The sequence below is a fragment of the Amblyraja radiata genome, chromosome 22 (assembly GCF_010909765.2).
Source record: "Amblyraja radiata isolate CabotCenter1 chromosome 22, sAmbRad1.1.pri, whole genome shotgun sequence".
NCBI lineage: Eukaryota > Metazoa > Chordata > Chondrichthyes > Rajiformes > Rajidae > Amblyraja > Amblyraja radiata.
Genome location: NC_045977.1, coordinates 23160250 through 23172894, shown reverse-complemented (window position 1 = coordinate 23172894; position 12645 = coordinate 23160250). Strand labels below are relative to the sequence as shown.

The window sequence follows — 12645 nt, the reverse complement described above, 5'->3', positions numbered from 1 at the left end:
CGGGTTCAATCCTGACATCTGGCGTTGTCTGTATGAAATCTGCATGTCTCCCTGTGACTGTAGGGTGATGAGCAAACTCGCCCTGCTTTGTTGGCTAAGTATTTATTTGTTCAATTGACATTTCTAGAACAGGTTAACAGTGACTTTTATTTTGCTCTCGGGTTTCTGGTTTCCTCCCACATCCTAAAGAAGTGTGGGTTAATTGGCCGCAGTAAACCACCACATGCGTGTGGGATGAATTATATAATTTTGGGGGCAAACAACGGATGGGAATGTGGGGGGCATAAAACCGATTGTGTGAAAGTGGGTGTTTGATGGTTGGCACAAAGGGCTGTTTCCATGCTTCATTGCTCTGACCTTGGGTTAGCGTTGAAGATGGCTCTTCTGGCAGTGCCGCCGCAGCTCATTACTTACTTGAAGCCTCCACTGTGGGCCGGCTCTACAATGGGACTGGACCTGCCAGCCTCCGACGGGGATGTGCTGCCCACTGAACCACCCGTGTTCCCGAGTGAGCGCAGGGTTGTGTCGACTTGCACGTATGATGAAGAACGGGTCAGGGTGGAAGCCTCTAGGCTGCCTTCACCCAGGGTCTGTATGGACTCGGAGTGGAGTTGGGGACCATCATGAATTTGCTTTACAAATCCTTGTGGTTGAACTACTAGTCTTGTCTTACAGCCACGCTCAGTCACTGGCCGCGTTGCAGGCCTACTCCCATTGGCTGGCCCAGTTTTACAGCGAGGTTCAGCGGCAAAACCCGGATCAATTTGTCTCTCTCATCTCCACTGCGATGGAAGCCACTGCTCCCCTCATCAGCTCAAAGGTATGTCAGCAGCTTCACTGATCTCTGACAACACACAAAGCAGGTGCTCAATGAACCAACACTTCCATGGCTACTGTTAATAAGATGAGATTTTTTTAAATTGCAATTTTTTTAATGTAATTACTTAAAGTTAAATTTCCCTTGCTGCCATTGTGGAATTTGAATTGTGGCTCCGGAGCGGATATTGAGAACTCATACACCAGTGCAAGACTGCGTGAGATTGCCTTGTTGAGTGGGGTGGTGAGGGGCATGAGCCAGAAAGCCTTGTGTTCCACATTGAGTTGTTTCACCAGGTGCCAGAGAAGCTGCTGCTCTCAGCGTGCCATCTGCTGCTGTCGTTGGCCACTACCATACGGCCCGTCTTTCTGGTCAGGATACGAGCCGTGCAGAAAATCTTCGACAGGATCACCGACGGCTCTGCTCAACAGCTCCCCCAAGAGGTAGGTGGGAGAATCTGACAAACTGCTCAGAATGAATTGGCAGAACTTGGCAATCAAAACTGCTCACTAGGCATGTCACTGATAAAAGATGCTATCTGTCAAAGGTTCCCAACTGCTCCGTACAGCTGTTTGTAAACTTCAGGATATCACCTTGGCCATCTGAATACAAAATGTATTTGTGTAGGAAAGAACTATGCCTGCCTTTTTGTAGGGTACGTCGAACTATCACTGTTCCAGGCATACACTGGCCCTATCCCCGAACTCTACCTCTTATACATTGATGACTGCATCGGTGCTACCTCCTGCACCCATGCAGAACTCACTGACTTCATCAACTACATGACTAATTTCCATCCTGACTTCCACTCAAATTCCTTTGGACCATCTCTGACATCTTCCCACCGTTTCTAGATCTCACCGTCTCCATCACAGGAGACAGTCTATTGACAGGCATCTATTACAAACCCACTGACTCCCATAACTATCTTGACTACACTTCTTCTCACCCTGCTTCTTATAAAGACTCTATTCCCCTACTCCCAATTCCTCCATCTACGCCGCATCTGCGCCCAGGATAAGGTTTTACATACCAGGTCATCGGAGATGGCCTCATTCTTTAGGAAACGGGGATTCCCCTCTTCCATTATAATTGAGGCTCTCACTAAAGTCTCCTCGATATCCCGCAGCTCCGCTCTTGCTCCCCCTCCCCCCATTCGTAACAAGGACAGAGCCCCCCTTGTCCTCACCTTCCACCCCATCAGCCGTCGCATACAGCATATAATTCTCCAGCTTTTTTGCCAACGGGATCCCACTACGGACCCATCTACTTGTTGCTCAGCATTTTAACTCCCTCTCCCATTCCCAATCTGACCTTTCTGTCCTGGGCCTCCAATGTCAGAGTGAGGCCCAGCGCAAATTGGAGGAACATCACCTCGTATTTTGCTTGGGTAGCTTACACCCCAACAGTATGGACATTGATTTCTGTAACTTCAAATAGTCCTTGCTTTCCCTCTCTATCCCCTCCCCCTTCCCAGTTCCCCCACCAGTCTTACTGTCTCTGACTACATTCTATCTCTGTCCCGCCCACTCCCCTGACATCAGTCTGAAGAAGGGTCTCAACCCGAAACATCACACATTGTTCTCTCCAGAGGTGCTGCCTGTCCCGCTGAGTTACTCCAGCATATTGTGTCTACAAAATGTATTTATTCAGTTCAGAGATACACCTTGGAAATAGGCCCATCGAGTCCGCCCCAACCACTGATCATCATTTACACACTAATTTTATGTTATCCTACTTTCCATCCACTCCCTGCACACTGGGGGAATTTATAGATGGCCAATTAACCAACACACCTGCACGCCTTTGGGATGTGGGAGGAAACCAGAGAACCCACAGGGAACTTGCACGGTAATAGGGAGAGCATGCAAACTCCACACTGACAGCATCCAAGGTCAGGATTGAATCCAGGTCTCTGGTGCTGTGAGACAGCAGCCCTACCTGTTACTGTTGATTTGGTTTCTGGTTATGACGCGAGGATCGTGGGGAGACGAGTCACCTCTGCCGTTTCTGTGTACGTGTGTAACTGGGTTGATGCTGTGCTTTCCCCCCCCCCCCCCCCCCCCCCAGGGTAAGGTGCTGGTATGTCGGGCCTTGTCCAACATGTTGCTGTTACCGTGGCCAAACCTCCCTGAGAGTGAGCAGCAGTGGGCTGGCCGTTCTACCAATCATACCAACCTAATATCCACCCTCACCAGAGAGTATCGGCAGCTGAAGGACAGCGCGGGACTGTCGCAGAGCAAAGTGGCTCTGGGGGCCAGTGAGTATATCCCTGCATCTCTCCTGTATGTGCTGGCTGCTGCTGGATTTAAATCCCTCTGCAGCCATTTCTGCCCTACTGCTTGAACAGTGCGCCGTGTCGAGAACTACACAAGTTCTTCCTGTAAACAGCAATCCCATTGAGGAAACGTGTTCAAATCTTTAATAGCAACAGGAGGAATCAGAAACAGGAAGCACCGTGTTATGCTGGAGTGCAAGATTTCTGGTGCCATGAGTAACCTTGAACTTGGGCTGTGCCTTATCACAGCCTGCACCGATTAATTGCCTTGAGCATGAGGGTACAGGCAAGCAGTTGGGCTTCAGAGTCCACCACCAACCTCTGCCAGAGAGACTGCTAGCACCAGGCAGTGGGTGGGCAGGAGATGCTGGCATTGCCAGTGGCCCAGATCCTGTAAAAGGACATCTAAACACTTTAAACATGTTAAATTGATGAACATTCAGCAGTGGTTCCAGCTGAGTTTCTAGGATGTAACTATTCTGCATTTATTTAATTGTATAAATTATCCCTGTGTGTTTCAGCAAAAGCAATCGTGCAAGACACGCTGAGCATCCTGAGGTACATCGTGGAGAACGTGTCTGGGGAGGTGACCAAATCCCGCCAGATCTGCTACCAGTCCCTTCAAGAGTCGGTGCAGGTCTCCCTGGCCCTCTTCCCAGTCTTTATTCACCAGCCGGGTAAGGCAGTCTTTAGTTTACAGAGATAAGACCAGAAAAGGTAGAAATACTCGCGTTATACGGCATCTGTGGAAAGTGGACTAGTTCGAGTTTAGATCAGTAACATTCCATCAGCTGAGCAAAGTCAAACATGCCTCAAGTTACAGAGGAGGGTGGGGGTGGAGGGGACAAAGGGATACATGTGATGGGAAGGAGGTCACGAGAGAGTGAATGACAAGGGTGGGGCAGGTGAGGTGCTGGTGGGGTTGGTTGCAGATGATCTGTCGGGGATTGCAAGTAGGAGAATAGAATAGAATACGTTTATTGTCATTGTACAATACTGTGCAACGAAATTCCATTGCATCTCCTTCGCTTAAAAAGAACAAAACACAACAGCCATATACTCACATACACACAAAATCCACATAACATATACACATAATAAATAGGTATTAAAAATATTTTAAAAGAGTATTGCGCATTATCTTGCACCCCGAATTATATTGAGCTTCCCCAGTGTTCTCTGTTAGAATTAAGTTCTTTTATCGCACATGGGTAGAAACTATTTTTTAGTCTACCGGTGCGAGCCTTCAGAGACCTGTATCGCCTCCCAGAGGGTAGCAGAGTGAAAAAGTGGTTGGCAGGGTGGGATGTGTCCTGCTTGATGTTTGGGCCCTGTATATGTCATCCAGGGAGGGCATTTGAGCGTTTGTGATGCTCTGTGCAGTTTTAATAACTCTCTGCAGCACCCTCCTCTCAGCCACAGTGCAGCTAGCAAGTCACACCAGGATGCCATAGGAGAGGATACTTTCCACGGCGCACCAGACAGATGCTGCCTGACGTGCTGGGTGTTTCCAACACTTTCTGCTTCCAACGTCTGCAGATATTTGCCCTTTACTTTCCTGTACTTGAGTTTTAGTGAGCAGTGCTACCCGTGGCTTCAGGGGCACCTCGTTTGGGTTGCACTTGCAATCTGCCTGGAGCTACCTCGAATGAGATGAGGACAGAAGGAACTGCAGATGCTGCAATCATGAAACGCAAAATGCTGGAGTAGCATCTCTGGAGAACATGGATAGGTAATGTTTTGGGTTGCGTCTGAAGAAGGGTCCCGACCCAAAACATCACCTCTCCACATTCTCCAGAGACACTGCCTGACCCACTAAGTTACTCCATCACTCTGTGTTTTAATGGTGAATGTGGGTGTTACGCCCCCAGCTTTGGCGGCGTCCCACTGCCCAATCGGATCAAGTACAGGATCCAACTAAATTGCATGCCATCTGACCCGCCACAAAGATACACTGCAATTAAATCGATACTGAGAGTAGTAGGTTTCTGTTGGCTAACTGTTATAGATTTGGAATAAAGGTAGGTAAGAAAGATTCGGATAAAGATCAGCCAGTTAAATATCAGCAGGAACTAGAACCTGTTCCTGTAAATATGACCCCGAGTACCACCAGTGAGGAACATGTTGTGGGGTGTTCCCTTAATAGGAGGTTGGTTCCTTCTCAATCACATAACATGGTATCCTGACTTCATTCTTATCGGGGGGGGGGGGGGGTAGACAAAAATGCAGGTGAAACTCAGCGGGTGAGGCTGCATCAATTCCTTCGCTCCATAGACGCTGCCTCACCCGCTGAGTTTCTCCAGCATATTTGTCTACCTTCGATTTTTCCAGCATCTGAAGTTCTTTCTTAATCGTTCTTATCGGGCGTTCCCTCTTACCAGTGAGGTACTCTGCTAGTTATCAACCTGCTTTGTCTTGCAGGACTTCTAGGGCTGACATGCCTGACTGATATCCAGTCTTATAGTAACCGGCACGGTGGCGCAGCGGTAGAGTTGCTGTCTTTCAGTGCTTGCATTGCCAGAGACCCGGGTTCGATCCGGACTACGGGTGCTGTCTGTACGGAGTTTGTACGTTCTCCCCGTGACCTGCGTGGGTTTTCTCCGAGATCTTCAGTTTCCTCCCACACTCCCAAGAAGTATAGGTTTGTAGGTTAATTGGCTTGGTAAATGTAAAAATTGTCCCTGGTGTGTAGGACAGTGTTAATGTGCGGGGATTGCTGGTCGGCGCTGGCCGACGAGCCCGTTTCTGAGCTGTATCTCTAAACTAAACTGCAAGATGTGTTATGTAGTTTTGTTTTAGGGATACCCATTCACACAAATACTATGTTAAACCACTTTCTCATCCACTCCCTACACACCAAGGACAATTTACAGAGGCTAGATAACCTACAGACCACACTTCTTTTAGATGGAGGAAACTGGAGCACCCGTAGAAAACCCACGCTGTCACAGGGAGTACGTGCACACTCCACACAGTCAGTCCCCAAGGTCAGCATTGAGCTTGGGACTCCAGTCCTGTGAATCAGCGGCTATTGGGGCTTGGAAGGTGGGCTAGAGGTGTGGGGGAGCCACATTTAGTGAAAGCCTGCTATCTCACTTTCCATAAGAAATAGTGTATTGTTTAATATGTTTTCAAGGATACATCTGGGAATACTGGAATATCAGTACTTTTGTGATTGGCGTCTATAGAAATGTCATAAAGTGGGGAAAGCTGATCAGATCTCAGATGTTGGGAAAGGATTTCCGTTGCATTAAGTTGTGACTTTTAATTCCAATTACCTTTTATGAGCACGGAGTGAAACAAGCGTGTTGGAAGTCGTAGCAAATTTTGCATCATATTGACATGTGCATCAGTCCACCCATGGTAGATGTGTGGTGTCCTCGTGTTCCAACTGGGTGCAGGCTGAAGTTGGTGTCCCCTCTCCCTTCCAGGTATCACAGATGAGATGCTCAGCTTCTTCCTCACTTTGTTTCAAGGCCTCAGGGTGCAGATGGGAGTTCCCTTCACAGAACAGATCATCCAAACGTTCCTCAACATGTTCACCAGGTAAGTGGCCTTGTCAGCGTGATTGGTGAGACCCTGGGCTTTTAAAGATGGATTGTGGAGTTTGTTCGCTCGTGTGTCAGACAATGTAGCTCGCTGTTGGCTTCAGTCGCCGTCCAACATGTTGACAGAATTGTCGCCCGACGCTTCACAGAGTGTATTGCGTCGTCGCTTCCAGGGATCGCCACGAGGAAGCTTCTGTCACGATCCCCGGTTGTGGAGTGAGAGGAGTCTTTCCTGCAAGTGGGTCAGTTGTGGCTGGAAAATTGGTGGTGCTTTCACAACCTTCTGTCCAAAGTGACTGCATTCACAATTTCCTCCTGCCCTGGCTGTGAGATCGCACACGGTTTGTGGAAGTGATTCCTCTATCCTTGCCATGAGCCCTGTGAATGACGTGGGACTTCCCTTCCGTTCCACAGGGAGCAGTTGGCTGAAAGCATTCTTGAGGAGGGCAGTGGGGGCTGCCGTGTGGTGGAGAAGTTTCTGAAAATCCTGCAGGTGGTGGTCCAGGAACCAGGGCAGGTGTTCAAGCCGTTCCTCCCCAGCATCATTTCCCTCTGCATGGAGCAGGTCTACCCAATCGTAGCAGAGGTAAGGCTCTCACTCCGTCACTTCTAAAGCTGCTCTAGTAAGCTATGCAGGTGCGTCACTACATCCTGAAGGCAGCCTTGTGTCATAAAAATATTTGGAGTTTCTGCACCTCACAGATCTGTAAATGTCCCATTGAGTATTATTAGCTGTTTGAGGGGTGGAGGAGGAAAGCAGAGGTAATGGTAAAGGTTAATCTTTTTGAATGAAGCACGTTTAAAGGACTGGATGTTGTGCGCTGTGTTCTATTCCATCTGCTCAACTTATGCTGATATTCTTGCTCACCAGCGGTCCTCGCCCGATGTGAAGATGGAGCTGTTTGAGCTGCTTTACCAGATTCTGCACAACAACTGGCGTTTTTTCTTTAAATCCTCTGTCTTGGCGAGTGTTCAGCGTGGAACAGCTGAGGAACCGATGGAGAATGAAGCCCAGTTTGTTTCTGCCATGCAGGTAACAGGGGTTACTAGTTGTGGTCCTTGGTAGTTTGTCCGTTGTCCCAAGATTGCTCTCCCTAACTAACCAGTTAACTTAATTAGTACCAGGTTATGGAGAATTGCAAAGATCCTGTGCTTCTGTTCAGGTGAATTCACTTGTGAACATTTAATCCTTAATCAATGTGGCAAACTGTGGCAAAAAAAACTGTGCTGGCAATCTGAAATACCAGCATGCTAGAAATATTCATGATCTTGCATCGTCGTTCATTGTCATACACCCAAGTAGGGCGAGGTGCAGGTGCAATGAAAACCTTGCTTCACTGTCAATGTGAAATAATTGCATCTGTAACGTACCCACTCCGCATATCTGATATTTTCTGTTATGTCGCAAACTATTTATCCAGTTAAATCTCAGTTGAATAATTTGTTGATTTCTGAATCATGATATGAGCAAGTTGACTGCTGAGATTTCTATATGCCAATGATGCTGTACCTTAATTGGTACATGTGACAATAAACAGACCTTGAAACCTCGACCTTGCCCAGTTTTCAGCAAGTACTTGGCTATAAGATGTTTTCTGGAAAAGTCTGGAAGATTGGGTCTGTGTGAATGCCCATTCTTTGCACAGTGCAACTGCTTGCTGACAGTATGACCATAAGCTGCCTCCATCTCTGCATGTGTTAATTGCAGTGAAGTGGTGTTAACATCACACACGTGGCCTTACTCCAGAGGGTTCACTGATGCCCTCTGCTGCACGCTGGTGCTGAAACAGCCAAGAGTGCTGTGATTGTATCATGAGCAGCCGGTGATGAAGCCTGCCATTCAGCACCCTAATGCTTCCTGTTCTTTTGCCAGGCCTTCGGACAGTCCTTTCTGCAGCCCGATATTCAGATCTTTAAACAGAACCTGTTTTACCTGGAGACACTTAACACCAAACACAAGCTGTACCACAAGGTAAGTGCTGCTCAGCTGTACTATGTGCAGTCATTTAGGACGGGTCTCCTCACTCTGACATTTTGCTCCTCATCCTCCTGGCGCAGTTGCCGCACCTCCCAGACGGAAGGTGAACTGTGCACAGCCCTATAGAGTCATTGGGTAATACAGCATGGAAACAGACCCTTCAGCTCAACGCCCATGCTGGCCAGTGCCCAACCTACGCTGGTCCTACCTGCCTGCGTTTGAACCATATCCCTCTAAACCTTTCCTATCCATGAACCTGTCCAAATGCCTTTCAATTTTTGTTATTGTACATGCCGCAACCACCTCCTCTAGATATCGTTCCATATACCCACGTATATGTGTAAAAGTTGTCCTATTAAATCTTTCCCCTCTCATCATAAACCTCTGGTTCTTGATTCCCCTGATCTGGGTTTAAAGACTGTACATTCACCCTAACTATTCCCCTCATGATCTTATACACTTCCATAAGATCATCCCTCAGCTTCCTGCGCTCCAAGGAATAAAATCCCAGCCTGCCCGACCTCTTCCTACAGCTCAGGCCCTCGAGTTCTGGCAATATCCTCGTAAATCTTCTCTGCAACCCTTCCAGCTTCAGCTTGAAATGCCGCAAGTCTGCGACAGTTTATAGCAGTTGGAACTCCGAAAATGCTTGTGGCATGCAAAGGAATATGTCATGAGCTCTGCCCAAATGTATACTTTGCCTATAAATGCAAAACCAAATTACAGAGGGATGCAGATTATTTATAAACCCGGCTAGAGTGCTAAATATAGATTATTCAAAGTGGGGGGAGAGCAGATGACACGTACTGGATCTCCATGTAAATACCCTTGAATCAAGCAAGTTTGAGTAAAATACCTGAAGTGTGATCATAATATAATTGTGTATGTGGAGTTTGAGAATAAGTCGGTCAAGTCTGTGACGTAGAATCTGAATGTAAATGCAAAACCACTTTAGATAGAACTGGATAACTGGATTAAAAGATTTAGTTCAAGATGACCAATAGAACCCATTGAAAGAAATAACTTGGCTGTAGTTGCCATCTAATCCTGGCCTCTGTGTGTGTCAAGCTACTGAGCTCATGCACAGGACCCTGGGGAACATGGTTAAGCAGAGAGACCACAGGGGTTCCTGAAAGCAGCAGCACAAATGGGCAGGGTCATGATATTCATTGAGCGCAGGAGTTGGGACATGTTACAGTTGGTCAGGCCACACGTGTGGAGTATTGTGTGCAGTCTCTTTGCTACATTATAGGAATGATGTGATTAAGATAGTGTGCAGGGAAGATTCAGAAGCATGTTGCATGGACTGGAGGCTTTAAGTTATACAGAGAAACAGGAAAGACTGGATCTTTTTTCCCCCAGGGGAAAGGGAAGGCAAAGAAGTGACACGAGGGAGATATATAAAATTAGACAGGCCTGGTGAGAGATTGCAGGTGCTGGAATCATGAGCAAAAAAATGACAGCGAGTAACTCAGCAGGTCAGGCAGCATCTGTGGGGTGGAGGGGGGGGAAATATAATAGACGACATTTCAAGTCGGGACTCTATGCAGATAGATACATTGGAGGGTGCGGGTTTAAGATGAGGGAAGAGGTTTAAAAGGGGATCTGAGAGGTACATTTTTCACACATTATTTGATGTCTGAAATGAGGTGGTGGAGCCAGGAAGAGTGACAGTATGTCAGAGGCATCGAGACAACGGGGTTACAGGGAAATGTGAAAGTAATGCAGGCTGTGAGGAGGATGCTAGGAGACTGCAAGGTGACTTGGATAGGCTGGGTGAGTGGGCAAATGTTTGGCAGATGCAGTATAATGTGGATAAATGTGAGGTTATCCATTTTGGTGGCAAAAACAGGAAAGCAGACTATTATCTAAATGGTGGCCGACTAGGAAAAGGGGAGATGCAGCGAGACCTGGGTGTCATGGTACACCAGTCATTGAAAGTAGGCATGCAGGTGCAGCAGGCAGTGAAGAAGGCGAATGGTATGTTAGCTTTCATAGCAAAAGGATTTGAATATAGGAGCAGGGACGTTCTACTGCAGTTGTACAGGGTCTTGGTGAGACCACACCTGGAGTATTGCGTACAGTTTTGGTCTCCAAATCTGAGGAAGGACATTATTGCCATAGAGGGAGTGCAGAGAAGGTTCACCAGACTGATTCCTGGGATGTCAGGACTGTCTTATGAAGAAAGACTGGATAGACTTGGTTTATACTCTCTAGAATTTAGGAGATTGAGAGGGGATGTTATAGAAACTTATAAAATTCTTAAGGGGTTGGACAGGCTAGATGCAGGAAGATTGCTCCCGATGTTGGGGAAGTCCAGGACAAGGGGTCACAGCTTAAGGATAAGGGGGAAATCCTTTAAAACCGAGATGAGAATAACTTTTTTAAGTGAGGTTAGTATAGGTGGGCATGATCAGCATAGTTGTGGTGGGCCAAAGGCCCTGTTTCTTTGCTGTAAATCTCTAAGACTCTTGCAAGCAATAACCTTATAATTGCCAGTACAATGTTGTGTTCCTTCTATTGCCTACTTCTTGCAGACAACAAGGAACTATATTTGTAGTATTTAATGACTGCAATGTTGGAGGGTGTCAGGAAGACATCCTTTTATGTTTATGTAACAACTGAAAGCCCTTTCCGCTGTGATCCGTTTTAGAGTGCAGCCGCTGCAGCAGCCTGCTCACGGCTGTTTGGTTCCAAAAATAACATTGACTGCCTAGTAATTTATAGAAAGAATATAAACAGTTGAGAGACAAAAGGGACTGCAGATGCTGGAATCAGGGGCAGCAAACAAGTAGTGGAACTCAGCGGGTCGAGCAGCATCTGTGGAGTGACAGGAATTGTCGATGATGTTCCTGGTCAATTCACTGCTTCAGCAGTGTAAGGGTCCAGCAGAGTGGAGGTGTTAACAGTTTCATGGACTTTGCTGCATTCATATGCAAAATCAGTGATTTACTTTAATTTAGAGATACAGCATGGAAACAGACCCTTCGGTCCGTGCTGACCATCGATCACCCATTCATACTAATTCTGTGTTACCCAACTTTCTCATCCACTCCGTACACAATAGGGACAATTTACAGGAGCCAATTAACCTACAAATCTCCAATGTCTTAGCACCCGGTGGAAACGCCTGGGGGCCACGGAGATTGTACAAACTCCACACAGACAGCACCTGGGGTTGGGATCGAACGTGGATGTCTGGAGCTGTGAGGCAGCAGCTCTACCCACTGTGCCCATGTGGCGCCCACCTGCCTGAAGGGCAGTGGTGTTCATTAGCAAGTGCAGATTATTTAAACTGCAGTGTGTAGCGAGTGGTGAATCCTGCTGTGCAAGTGGTACTCGTCTGCCCGACTCACTGAGTCCCTCCACCACTTTGTGTTTTGCTCATGGTTCCAGTACCTGCAAACCTCTGTGGTACTGTCCCAGTCTGCTTGCTGTGACTAGGGCAGGGCCTTGTTGGTCTCCATCAAGGCCAGGCTTTCACACTCTGAAGTTACTTTACCTCATGCTCACTGTTTGTTCTTTTTTGTTTCCCTGCCAGAAAATCTTCCGGACAACCATGCTCTTTCAATTCGTCAACGTGCTGCTGCAAGTGCTGGTGCACAAGTCTCACGACCTGTTGCAGGAGGAGATTGGCATTGCTGTGTACAACATGGCCTCTGTGGACTTCAGCAGCTTCTACGCTGCCTTTTTACCCCACTTCCTGGCCAACTGTGATGGTGTTGACTCCAATCAGAGAACAGTGCTCGGAAGAAACTTCAAAATGGACAGGGTTAGTTCTTGGAGTGCCTATGGAATCGCACAAAGGCGCTGGAATGTCAAATGTTGCTGCAAGTCTTAGTCACCACTGAAATAGGGAATGCTTAACCATGACATAGTGCTTAGTCAATGCAATATTGTAGTGTGTACTGTTTAGTGGCTGTGAATCCTCCATGGAAAGTGATATCTGAGAAAAATGATTCACGTACACTTCCTCTGAAACAAGGAAGAAGATGCATCTCCTCTGAAGGCTGTGCAGTGTTTG

The 12645-nt window shown here is 47.3% G+C and overlaps 1 protein-coding gene across 4 annotated transcripts in view; it reads left to right on the top strand.

Annotated features, from left to right (window-relative positions):
• xpo6 (exportin 6) overlaps positions 1 to 12645 on the top strand; it is an 82337-nt gene that overhangs the window by 61973 nt on the left and 7719 nt on the right. For 3 of the 4 annotated variants that reach the window (XM_033040679.1, XM_033040682.1, XM_033040681.1), the window contains 9 exons: positions 676 to 820; positions 1114 to 1260; positions 2888 to 3077; positions 3617 to 3772; positions 6527 to 6641; positions 7058 to 7229; positions 7515 to 7676; positions 8517 to 8615; positions 12163 to 12393. In XM_033040679.1, coding sequence (XP_032896570.1) covers positions 676 to 820; positions 1114 to 1260; positions 2888 to 3077; positions 3617 to 3772; positions 6527 to 6641; positions 7058 to 7229; positions 7515 to 7676; positions 8517 to 8615; positions 12163 to 12393 — 1417 coding nt within the window. Of the gene's footprint in view, positions 1 to 675; positions 821 to 1113; positions 1261 to 2887; positions 3078 to 3616; positions 3773 to 6521; positions 6642 to 7057; positions 7230 to 7514; positions 7677 to 8516; positions 8616 to 12162; positions 12394 to 12645 lie in introns of all 4 variants that reach the window. The other variant, XM_033040680.1, reaches the window with a different exon arrangement.